General features: G+C 39.7%; 1 protein-coding gene across 1 annotated transcript; it reads left to right on the top strand.

Annotated features, from left to right (window-relative positions):
- Positions 1–787: 787 nt before the first annotated feature.
- LOC120778782 (protein PFC0760c) lies at positions 788–13424 on the top strand. The gene is made up of 6 exons (XM_040110767.1): positions 788–1013; positions 1859–2035; positions 2192–3166; positions 11668–11917; positions 12391–13144; positions 13275–13424. Exons 1-6 carry the CDS (start codon positions 788–790, stop codon positions 13422–13424), a joined length of 2532 nt encoding a protein of 843 aa, XP_039966701.1.
- The last annotated feature ends 277 nt before the right edge of the window (positions 13425–13701 follow it).

Genomic DNA, 13701 nt, shown 5'->3' with positions numbered 1-13701 from the left:
CAGCGCTTGTTTGCCTTTATTTAGTTGCTTGCTTTAAAAGAAAGTCGCCCGACTGCACACGGAGCGCACTACTCGCATACCCAATGCATGTGTGAGTGTGTGTGTGTGTCAAATGTGCGGTATGTGAGGCACTGGGCCAAGTGGCAGCGGCAAATGTGTGTCAGCGCCGATGGAGGTGTGCGATAAAATTATTGAGCGAAAATTTACTCGTGAACAATTGATACTTCCCGAAGTATGCGCGCGTTCCTTGAAGCCTCACAATGCAAGTCTGCAACTCTAAACACAACAATAGGCATTGCTTTAGCCACTAGTTCTTGGAGCGATATATTATAGCAGTTGCCTGAGTAGCAAATATTGTAAAATGATACAGACATGAGTTGGGATGTGTGCTGACATGACGCAGAGTCAAACACAATGGCATTCCACAAGTGACCGGATTTATTGCTGATCGTTGGTGAGGCAGAGAGCTCTAAAACGTGCTATTGAGGTCAGAATATCGCAAGCCGAAATCGGTGAACCGCGCTGTGAAATGCATAAAAGAGAAAGGGTGGATGGGTGGTTTATATAACAGAAATTAAACGGTACACCTGTAAGGTATTGAATTTAAATGCGTCGGGTGAGAATAATGCTACATTAGCTCAAAGCTCAAAGAGCTCCAATGTACAAGCTTATATAAAATCTTAAACTCAATTCAAATAGCACGACCAACTCAAAACTCGCTTTGAAAAACTACTTCTGTATAAGCTACTTTTCTAAATATATTTTCCTTCTTTCTGCTTGCAGCACCATGAAATTCGTCCTACTCCTGTGCATCCTTAGCGCTGTGCTGCTACAAATTCAAGCCTCCCCCGTCCAGCTGGTCGAGCGCCAGGAACGCGCCATCGCGCGGCAGCAAGCCGTCAACGATGTAGCGCCCGCCGCCGCGCCGGCCGATGATGACGATGATGACGACGATGATGATGATGATGACGATGACGAGCCCGATCTAGGCGATCTCGTGGACGATGACGATGGTAAGTGCACGCAAAAGCTAGTCTCTTCATTAGTCTCACACTTTCGCATCACACACAATAACTTCACAAACAAGTATTTACGTATTTAGTTTTCGGCTAAGCAAACGAGCAAATTGAATCTAGCAATTTGCGCTTTCTCCACCTGCACCCTCTCAAATGGACACTCTACTGCAGCTCTCTAGCACCTCTTCGTCACCTCTTCTCCAACACTGCAGTGAGGACCGCTGACGACTTCGCTGACTTTTCGTAAATTGATTTGTTTGTTTCCACCGTTTGGTTTATGCGCTTCTATCCGCTTTTCGATTTCTTTTCTGTTTTCTGTTTTCGCTTGTGTTTGGTTTTGCCACTTTTGTTGTTGTAAGCAAATGCCAGCATTGTATAAGCAATGACCACTTGCAACATTGCCACAATAGTTCTCTCGTGCTATTCTTGTTATTCTTCGCTCATTCTCACACTGATTGTGTGCCATTGTCAACTCGACTTTCAACTTTCAACTTTAAACTGAATCAACTCAACTGAACCGCACCGCACCAAGCTTTAACCAGCGCAGTGTAGCACCAGCATCAGCACCATTTCCACCAGCACCAAATCTACTTCTATGCATGTATGTATGTAGCGTCGGTCACAGCACTGCCACGATTTGTATGAGCACGCACCGCCACCTGACAGTCAAGCAGCCAAAGCGCAGAGAGCGCAAGCCAAGCGCACGTCTTGCAGAGCTTAGCTTGGTTGGCATTGACTGAAGGAATTTTATTAACTGTTTGTTTGTTTGTCTAAAACCATTTTGTTTTTTCTCTTTCATGTGTTTTCGCGCTCTCTCTTCTCTCGTATGTGTTTTAAAACAGTTGTATTTCTTTCGGGGCTTTCAGATGACGACGACGATGATGAGGAGGACGACGATGATGAGGAAGACGACACGCCACAGGGTCAGGCGGCGCCAGCTGCCGCTGCTGCCAGCGACGATGATGAGGAGGATGATGATGATGATTATTTGGACCGCTTGTTCGATGATATTTTGGGAGGTGCGTACAACATACATACATATATACAACTAGAAGTATAGTAGTAGTCTAGTCATATACTTCTACATATAATTTTTTTTGATTGTTTCACACTTAAAAGCGAATACTTAAAATGAACTGGTTTCACTAAACTTCTTTGCACGTGTCTTCTTGCAGATGACGATGATGAAGACGATGACGACGAAGATACACCCGCCGTTGCCAGCGCACCCGTTGCCGCCGCGCCCGTACCAGCCGCCCCCATAGAGGACCTCGCACCCGTCGGCCAATCGGCAGTCAGTGGCGGCATCTCGGATGGTGTTGATCTACCACTCGAAAGCGGCAATGCTGCCGATGCTGTAGCCGCCGGTAATGCGGCCGACGATGCCAATGCTGTGTCCAGCAACAACAACGAAGGTGAACAAAATGTTTTTTACGATGAAGAATTAAGTAGTAATGTTGTAGAAGATGGCGGTAGTTTAGAGCCAATAATAGAAGAAGAAGAAGAATTTGAAAGTAGTGTCGTTGATGGTAGCGATGTTGTTAGCGATAGCGATAGTAATGGTAATATTGCACCCAATATTGCCGCACACATCACCAATACAGATACGCATCTCATACCGCATCATACAAATACAAATACAAATACAAAAATCCATAACAGTCAATCACCAATATCAGCATCCACGCCACAGAAACTCAGTCAAACTCATACTCATAAAAAAAATTCGCTGAAAAAAGCAAGCGCAGCAACAGCAGCAACATCCGCCACGCAAACAATAACAAAGCCAACAACTAATACAAAACAAACAAACGGTAGTGGTAGTAGTAGTGCAAATAAGAAGCAACAGCTGCCAGCGCCCAATGCGGCCGGAGGAAGCGTTGCGTTCGCCGCCAAGCCGGCAGCAGCAAGCGCCAATCCAGCGGCCGGTGCAGCAGCTGCCGCCTCGAATTTGAATAACAATAGTAATGTTGAGGATGATGATGATGATGATTACGATGAGGAAGATGATGATGATATTGATGATGGAGTCGCTGAAATTACAGGTGCCATAACAGGTGACGACGAGGAGGAGGACGACGAGGCCGACGACGATGATGACGACGACGACATCATCGGCGAGAATGTCATTGAAGCAAGACGCGAAGCACGTGAGTCTAAAAATCAATCAGCCACTAAGAAACACGTAGCATCAGCTAAGGCCAAAAAATCAACAAGTGCTTTGAAGAGCAAAAAGGCGCTCAAACAGTAGACAAGCCAATGAATATAGCGTAATTAACTGAATTTAATTAGAAAACAAAAGTAATGACAAAGGACTTGAGTACATACACATACATACATAAAGAACTCTATTCAATTATTAGCTATGGAAATTAACGAAATCGAAACATAACATAAACCACGCGAAGACAGTCGGTCGCTCGGCTCTTGGCTTTGAGCTCATTTTTGTTACACTTTGTCGCATTACGAATTCTAGAACAACAAATTTGCTTAGAACTTACCTTCCGTTTTGTTTCTGCTCCCGTTTGGTGCTAGTCAAATTAACCGTAAACACTTTGCACAATGGCACAATTCTCTACACAGCAGCCAGCTAAGCTCAAAATTCACTATTGAAAAATACACTTAATTGTAAAAAGTAACGGCAACAAAACTGTTTAATGTAAATTGCGATTTTATTTTTCGTTGACATTTAAAGAGCTGCTTGTTCATACACTGCACTTGTTAAAAAAAAAAAAACAAAAACAAAAAATTAAATCAATTATGATAATGTGTAACTAATAGTTTCCAGCTTAAACGAAACATTGTAAAAATGCTACAGAAACAACAAAAAATTTAATTGAAAATTAAGCGCATAATTTGTATGGATGGCGGCAAATCGCCTAAGAGCCATTGGTTTAGCCACCAGTGTTTGCTAGTTAGTCGCTTTGCCGCGCCAACAAACAATAAGAAACCTAAAATACATAAAATAGAAAGTGTAATATTTTAGTTCGTAGGTTAATTTATTTATTTTTGTAAATTATTTATTAATTTATTTATTTATTGTTTTTCCTCTCTAAGCCTTTAAGTACACATTGTCTGTCTATTTGCTAAACTAAAAATGAAAAAAATACTAAAAAATAGTGACTGTAGTTTGTAATCTCTCTGTGTAAATCGTAAAAATTGTACTGGTTCCCAACTATTTCACATATCATTCATGCATTCACACCCACATCAACAAGTTCATAGCAAAAACCGTTACACAACGGTTGTTGTAAGAAACGCATCACTTCATACATCTTTCTGCGCTCGTCTAGCTGGCTTCTTCACACTCTTTGGGCTTCACCTTCTACTCTAAAAAGAAAACCTATCACTTTCACTTGCTCACACTTTCACACGCTTCTTCCCGCACCCGCGTCAGCTATTGCTGACAAAACGCTTTCTAATAATGCCAAAGGTAAGCCACAAGCGTTGTGGTTATGCAATGGAAGTGCGTAAATATTTTAGTAAATCAACGAAGGGTGGCAGTGCGGTGTTGGTTCTGATGCCGAGACAACGCTAGAACAAAATTCAAAGAGCATGCCAAGTACCTACATGTGTACATACATACCCGACCGGGCTTGCACGCGAGTATGCATCTCAAAAAAAAATCGTAAATGCCATAAAACCAAACAAAAAAAAAAAAAAACAAAACAAAAGAAAAATAATAAAATTTTTTATTTACAAAGCAAAGAAGCCTTAAATCGTAGTAGACCCCATATCCACACACATAGCAGGCGAGCGCAGCACATTGCCCCACAAAGCGGTTCCCAAGCAACAAAAAAAAAACAAAATACTTGTATCATCTGTAAACAGTCAATTATCTAACAGCTGCAAATAGAGCAAGTCTTACGAAATGAGATACGCAGAATTCATTTATAAGGAATAAGGAGAAAAGTGAATAAAAGTTAACTGAAAGTATTGCGCTTCCGAGAAAACAAAAAAAAACTGCGTTTTATTTCACCTAGCTGCGTATGTATGTATGTATGTTATGGTACGCTTGCATGCGTGACATTGAGTTGATTTCAAGCTTTGATTGGCGCCAGAACCCACCAACGGCACTGTGGTGAGACATTAGCTGTGGTGAATTGAAAATTAACAATAATTTTTTTCTTTTTTATTATTTTTATTTTTAATTATTTATTTATTCTTTATAAATATCTTGTTTGATTTCTCTTACTTCTCTCGGGGTTTATGGATTTTCACTAAAGACTTTTGCTATCCTCCTACTATACGTAACTGTAAAAAGTATGAAAAGTGTAAAAAGTAATCTGATAAATGTAAATAAATGCTAGCAATGTAAATCTCACCTAAAATTACGCGCTTTAGGCAAACACGAAGTAAGTATTAAGTAAGCACCACATCAAACCCTGGCAACACTCATTCTTATTTGTGTTAGGCAACAGTAATTGTAATTGTTTTTATTATGTTTACCCTTTGCTTTTTAGTTTTAAGTGGTCTGGGACTAACAAGGTTAACGATGTTTATAAAAAAACTAGATTTGAACACACGAAAAATAGCGTCTTCATGCCTGCGAAAGACATTGTACAATCTTGACCCAGCAAAGTCACTCCACTTTCGAAATACTGTCAGCCACTTTAGCATATTGCTATAAAAAAAAAATTAATTTTTTGCTCTGTTATTCTCGTATGATATGTATAGACTGGCACATGTTATTATCAAAGCTTTACGCTTGTCCCGTTTTGCCGGCCATTGGAAGATTTTCTTTAACCCGCTCAGAAGTGGAAAAGTATTGCTAAACTCCAATTGTTTTCGCACACCTTCCCACACCGCACAGAACCAACTTGTAAACAGGTAAAGCCGACACTCACCACCATGTTTACAAGCCCAACCTGTGTTGGCTCTAATTTCTGGTTATTAAAAATTCTTTGCGAGAAGTTGGCGATAGCGCGCTGAACAAGTTCAAACAATTGAAATGGAAATTTAAGAAAACTTGCACTTTTGCTGATTGTTTGCAAATTTTATTGCTGTGTAAAGTTTTCCATGGCTAGAAAATTTTTCGTGTTGCAACAATGTTGTTTTATTAGTAAAAATGCCATCGTTGCTGACTGAAAAGGAGCAATTAAAAGTTTCTCACAACTGCCAATGAAGATGAGGCATCAAATGCTCAGATCTTGCTTTACATATAGAAACATGCATTAAGGATGGTGTACAAACATCTCGTAAACGATAAAAAAATGAGAAAGAATTTGTGAAGCAAAGGAAAGCTAATTTTACGGCTGTAAGTCGCTCGAAATTTCTTGCTCTAGTGTATCTCTTTGCTTTCGTGAGTGACATAATTACTATTTTGAACAACTGATGACATATATAGCTTCCATTATTATGTCGTATTTTAAGGGGTTACATGGGTTTCCTCGGATAAAAATCTGCCTTTCTTCCACAATTTTTTTTATACTCTCGCAACAATGTTGCTAACGAGAGTATTATAGTTTTGTTCACATAACGGTTGTTTGTAAGTCCTAAAACTAAAAGAGTCAGATATAGGGTTATATATACCAAAGTGATCAGGGCGACGAGTAGAGTCGAAATCCGGATGTCTGTCTGTCCGTCCGTCCGTCCGTGCAAGCTGTAACTTGAGTAAAAATTGAGATATCATGATGAAACTTGGTACACGTATTCCTTGGCTCCATAAGAAAGTTAAGTTCGAAGATGGGCAAAATCGGCCCACTGCCACGCCCACAGAATGGCGGAAACCGAAAACCTATAAAGTGTCATAACTAAGCCATAAATATAGATATTAAAGTGAAATTTGGCACAAAAGGATCGCATTAGGGAAAGTGGGCGTGGCCCCGCCCCTACTAAGTTATTTGTACATATCTCAGAAACTACTATAGCTATGTCAACCAAACTCTACAGAGTCGTTTCCTTCAGGCACTTCCATATACAGTTCAAAAATGGAAGAAATCGGATAATAACTATTGCCCACCTCCCATAGCCACAAGGTTATAATTTCAAAATCACTAAAAGTGATAAACTCGGACTAACAAAAAACGTCAGAAGAAACACTAAATTTTACGGCAAAGAAGTGGTTATGGCAAAAGGAAGCTGCACCCAGGCTTTTTTTTTTTAAATTGAAAATGGGCGTGGCGCCGCCCACTTATGGACCAAGAACCATATCTCAGGAGCTACTAGACCGATTTCAATGAAATTCGGTATATAATATTTTCTTAACACCCTGATGACATGTACGAAATATGAGTAAAATCGGTTCACAACCACGCCTTCTTCCAATATAAAGCTGTTTTGAATTCCATCTGATGCCTTCTCTGTATAATACGAGTATAAACATTAGGAACCAATGATGAAAGCGGAATAAAACTTTACAAAAATACGGTATTTGAAAAATATGTAAATGACGTATTATGAAATCTCGATTATCACTTTACCATGCGAGAGTATAAAATGTTCGGTGACACCCGAACTTAGCCCTTCCTTACTTGTTCTTATATAAAAAATAAAATATTTTGATATAATATTTTATTGTTACAAACTTAATAGTTAAAGAAAGAAATTCTGAAATTTTTGGAAAAAATATTTGAAACTTGCCATTTCGGCGCCACTTCTGGTAATCCTTCGGAAGAAAGATGCAGCCGCGTAGGCAAGAAACTCCTTAGAGAATCATCAGGAAATGAAAAAACTACGTGGTTTACTTACATAAAACCTTAACTTTGAAGTTGTCCGAAAGAAAAAAACTGAAAATTGGATTTTTGTTAGACACTTTTACAAAAAAAGAAAAATTCAGTGAAAATTTCGCGATTTTTTTTTCAAACAGTTTTAATCGAAAAACAATCAATCTTCCAAGTCTTTAAGAATTGTATCTCAAAGATCTGTGTAAAATTTCCTGAAGATCGGCTTAGTAGTTCTCGAGAAATCTTGCCAATCGGCTTTAGAAACACAGTTTCGAGAAAAACGCTTTTAAAGACGGCGCACTTAGCGTTGCTAGCCTCGAGGACACAAGTTCTCAAGGCTGTATCTCCGAAACTATTACTCAGATCAACTTGAAGGTTTAGGACAAAATTCTAGAGGTATTGCAGAACTTAATATGATAATAAAATGAAATCGATTATTTGAAACTCTTAAACCCATGTAACCCCTTAACGACAAGATGACTTATATAGTTTAACATGGCTGAGGTTATATTTACTAGCGCTAAATCACCTCTAGGAAAAATATTAACTATTGTTAGGGCAAGAACTTTTTTTAAATTAAAAAGTAATCGGGCACAAGAGGACACTCAGTACGTGTAAAAGCACCACTCACTGCACAAACTTCCTTCATATTTGCCTTACGACGTTACATCTTGTTCAAAAAACAGGGATAACAAGCACGAACTGTTCGAAGCAGCCCTTGACCTTTGTCAATAATCCAATTCCAACTCTGAAATAAATCTCTTATGTGTCAAACCCATAAATTCTTTCCTTCCATATGTGTTTGTGTGTAACACTAAACGTATGTCATTAATTTATTAAACCAACGAAAGCACTTTATACATATGTATGTATATAAATATCTCACATAATTAAAACTATTAACATAAATGGCGTCAAATATATTCCTCGCACTTAAAGCATGAATCTCACATTTTCCCACTACACTTGTGTGTGCGTATAAATGCACTTGGGTTTGCTTAAGCTTCACTCAAATGAATATTAAAAGTTTCACTCTCGCTTTGTTGGAGCTCAGCAGGATTAGTTGTCCGTTTCGCTCACGCAAAAACGACATTAATTCCGCATTTCAAATGCGCGCAAAATAATTCGCATAATGACTTTAACGCATACACTCACTCGCGCACACCAACACATGGACAGCATTAAAATAATTCATAATTACATCAAAAGTTTCAATTTCCGTGCTGGCAATTGGTCACGGCGGGCTAACAAGCGCATATCACTGCTTCAATAGCGTTTCGTTTTCATTCACTGTTGTTGCTGCTTGAAAGAGATACGAAGTGGGGAAACATCTAAATGTGGGAGAAGACATTAATCTAATTTTATGCATACAAACATACAAGCACATTCATATTATAGTGTATATCATAGTATATATCATGGCTGATTTGATCGTTATTGCGTGCTAAGCTTTCTGTTTAAGGTTAGTTTATATTAATTAATATTTGCTGTGGGTCTTCGTAGCTAGACTAAAGCTTCTGAAAATTTGGAAACACTGACAAAAAATCTTCCTTCCTATATCTGTGCGCACATTTTAGCAGAATTTTGAGGAATATGACGTTGTCAGGTTAGACACTTGTACTCTCTAGTTCTTCTGCAACCCTTTAATGACTTCAAAGGGGTTGTATTGGGTAGTCAAAAAAGTCTTTTCGCATTTCCTGTCAAACTTCAACTTATTTTTTTTTAAATAAACTTGAATAGACCAAATATGTACCATTTTGGTCTACCACTTCTTGCTATTTTTCCGCTAGAGACATTATTCCATCAGTACAAAATTTTTCTAGTTTCTCGGTGAAAAACTGCGACAAGTAATTTTACAGGCTTCTATTGAAGCCAACTTTACTCCATTATGGTAGTTTTGCATTGACCGAAACAAATGGTAGTCCGATGGCGCAAGGTCAGTGCTATACGGTCGAGGCAGTAAAACTTTCCACCCAAGCTCTCCCAGTTTTTGCCGAGTTATCAAAGATGTGTGTGGTCTAGCGTTGTCCTGAAGGAAACCGAAGCCCCTTTCTATTGATCAGTTCTGGCTCATGGTGGATGATTCCTTTCCTATCTCACCAAACACTCAGCATAATCTTTCGAGGCGTAAATCTTGGCCTTGCGACCATTTGTTGAGCTTCACCACGCTTGGATCATGATCTTTTTCGCACATTATTGTCGTATTTGATCCACTTTTCGTCTCCTGTTAGCATTCGCTTCAGAAATGGTTCGATTTCATTTCGTTTCAGCAGAGAAACGCAGATGTTAATTCGGTCCATTGAATTTTTCACAGATAATTCATGTTACACCCAAACATCGAGCTTCTTTTTGTAGCCAGCCTTTTGTAAATGGTTTAAACCGTTTGGTGATGAATGTTAAGTTCCTTAGCGATGTCATGGTTGCTTATATGACGGTCCTGGTCTATCTTTTTCATAATTTTATCCACTTTTTCAACGATAGGTCGACCAGAGCGAAGTGCATATTTCACATCGAAATTTCCAGAACGGAAGCGAGCGAACCATTGCTGTGCTACACGAACTGATATAGCATCGTCTCCGTAAACTTCACAATTTTTTTTTTTATACAAAAATTTTAAAATATAGCGAATTTCTTCATTATTTTCACTCATTCTTATCAACTGTAACTTTTTCTCAACTTCGCCGAATTTAATCTTTTTTGGTTAGATGAAGCTTAAAATCTCAACTTTCCAACACAATATGTGTTTTCGACTACACAATATGTGTCCTGCTACCGAAGATACCGATATTTGAATGCTTTGGGCAGCAACGTGGTAGAGGCTTAAACTGCAGTCAACTAGAAATACAGAAGTCATTTGCATTCTCCTCGTAGAAAATCGCAGACGCATTGAGTTAAGATTTCCATGATGTCGTCTATGTAACTGCTCCAACTCTTAGGTTAGAACACCGCTTAGATTCATTAGTAATTCACTTTCATAACCTATGTGTAGATAGCCGCTGGTATTGAACACACAATTCCAATGTAAACACGTCAATTTATAAGAGTGTGTGTGCGTGTAGACGACATACTTGTAACTGTTTATACGCAGGTTCGCAGCTAATTATTTTTGTAGCTAATTTACTTATAATAATGCGATTTGCACAATGTCAGTCGCAGGCAGGGAGTCTGACATGCTGCTGGCCCCCAGCTGTGCTGAAGCGAGCGAACTGCACACACACCTGGGTGGTTGGACGAAGTTTCGCCAGCGCGTAAGTGTGTAGTGGAAAGTGGCTAGCATCCTTTTAATAAGGATAGCATGCTAAACTGCTTAGGCTAAATGATTCCATTGCATTAGCATATGTTGTTGCTTGCCGGTGTAAACATGTGCTTATCATAATGAATTTAATGAGCAGCGGCTTATGGGGTTGGCAATATGGTTCGAACGCGAATAGTTAGCCTTAAAGGATGATTTCAGTCTTTAAGCAGCGCAGATGGCTTTTAGTTTGAAGGAATTTTTAAAATATATTTTACTTACAGTTCTATGCATCAATTTGGTCACGGTATATATTTTAGAGAGGCATAGAAATTATTTTATGTGAAAAATATACTAAAAATGTCGTTTGCTAAAAACTAGTGGAAGTTAATTTGTTAAGCTCTCCAGTAGACTTTGGCTAACCACTTAGTTATTAAGTGGGTATTAATCATAACCTTCATACTGCCAAATATACGCAATTATGGCGCCAGACTAATCACTCCTTAATTAATAAACTGTTCAATGGCTTAGTATGTGCTTGGTTAGTGGCTTCGCAATGCTTTAAGTCAATACTAAATTGGTGAGTGAGGTTAAGTGGCTATTAGCAGGTGAACGTCGGCAATGAGTGCTTACTAATTTTAGCTTACAAACGCAAGTTATGAGTTATTTGTAGCGCAGGTACATGAGCCCATATATTAAATTGAATGATTACATATTTGCCATACTAATCAGCTTGTTGGTCGTCGATATTTAGGAAACCTGAAGAATAACATCATCGAAATGAGCAACGACGCCTTCCAGGAGCGACACAACCAATTCATTGATTCGATATTCTCGCGCATCAATCGCATTGTGGCCGACAACTACGATCCGTTTGTTGTGCGCTTGCACGCCCGAGCAGCGACCAAGAAAACCGGCGCCGGCAGTGGCAGCTCAGCAGGATACGCAGCGTCGGTGACGAAGGGGAAGCCGGCAAAATCATCCATGACAACCAGGCATAAACTGTGAGTACTTGTATTGGCACTTTTTCGACTTCAATGGCTTGGCTGATTGAGAGCAGTCACCGAATCGTGGCAAAGCTAACACACACATATATATATACATATGGCCACTAAGTAGTGTGGGGCTTAGCCGATGTTGTGATGCCTTCCCACCTACATTCATTATCGATTTTGCAGTCGATTTTTAGCCATTTTCTGAAATTGCTAATATACTCCTGAATCGGTTGGGCTAAATTTATATAATTTCATTAGGGGTCTTAAAAACACAGTAAAATACCTTTCTGTTTACAATTACGAGTACTTAGTGTGCCTACACTCACTCATTCGTATTTGATTCACGCATGTAACTCTCAATGTGGCCATATGTATGCATGTGTATGTAAGCGACAATTTAAAGTCGCTTACAAAGGACATTGTCACCATTGAAATCAATTTCAACTCGATTGCTTCCACTCTTACCAATTTTGTCTCCATAGGAAAAACACCAAATCAGAACCACGCGCCCTGGATGAAGAGCCACGCCGCATGGAAGTGAGCGATGCTAAGGCACAAAGCAAATTACAGGAGCAACTGCAGCAGTTACAATTACAGCAAGAGCAAAGCATCAAAGCAGTCGCGGACGAGAAAAAAGTGGATGGGGGTGATGCTAAATTAGCGGGAAATGTCGGCGACGCTGCCAACGCGGCCGCTACATTGCCGGAAATGCGCACCGTATTAAACGGGGAGGCCAACAAGGCCAGCGCCAGCGGCGCCGGCACAAAGAAAACTTCAAACAAAGCACATAAGACACACACGAAAAAAAGTCAGGGCAATGCTAACAGCCACAACAACAGCAACGCTGGCACGAAACTAAAGCAGAATACCAAAAATAACGGTAATAGTAACAACAAAAACAACAACAATGCGCATGGGGCCGTTGGTAGTGGCAAAGAAGTTGAAAAGCTGCAAAAAGCCGAAGGCAGCCTCTCCGGCTTGGCTTCGTTGAAGCGTGTGGGCAATGTGAAAGTGGTCGCCGATCCGGAAGGCTCCAACTCAACCATAAAGGCCAAATTCACTTTGGGTCCACTGACTTTGCGCGTAGAAAAGTCATTCAAACGCGGCAGTGTGCACAGTGTGAAGAGCGCTACAGCGCGCACCAACGAGATGATTGGCCGCATCAAATTCGGCGTCGTCAATGATCGCGCCACACTCATGTCCATCAAGGTGCAGCAGCCAAAGCAGGTTGGTTGGGTGAGATGAAATTGAGTTCTTTTTTAACCCATTATGTATTAACTATTACCCAAAAAGACTAGGCACATAGTGCCTTCTTCTGCTGTCTAGTTAGTTGTGCTAAATGTTCTATTGTCTTTCTCTTTGGCAGGTGGAGGTGGAGAGCAAGGACAATCACGACCGTACACGCGAATTCGTTTGGCGGCGCACACCGAAAATCGCCAAATTAGTTAACGAAAAGCTGAAATTGGCCGCCGAGTCGCTATTCACAACCCAAGGCGTCGAAGTAGTGAGGCTATAGATGACGGCCAGGCTCCGTAGTTAATTATATATAATTTTACGCAAATATTTGGGTGCGAGGTACTTATGCGGGTCGGTGAAAGTTTAGGTCGGCAGTATAGTTCTACCGTGTTTCGTAAGAATGGTAATCGAGATTATCTCTAATTTTGTTAATTATAAGTATTTACAAATATTTGACCTTAATTTATTATTTATTTATTCATGGTATATTTATTTAGCAGCATTTGTTTATTTCGTCATCGAACTATACAATTTATTTAATTTATTCCTTTGAAGCT

The sequence above is a fragment of the Bactrocera tryoni genome, chromosome 5 (genome assembly GCF_016617805.1).
Source record: "Bactrocera tryoni isolate S06 chromosome 5, CSIRO_BtryS06_freeze2, whole genome shotgun sequence".
Classification (NCBI taxonomy): Eukaryota; Metazoa; Arthropoda; class Insecta; order Diptera; family Tephritidae; genus Bactrocera; species Bactrocera tryoni.
This window is presented reverse-complemented; position numbering and strand designations above follow the sequence as displayed.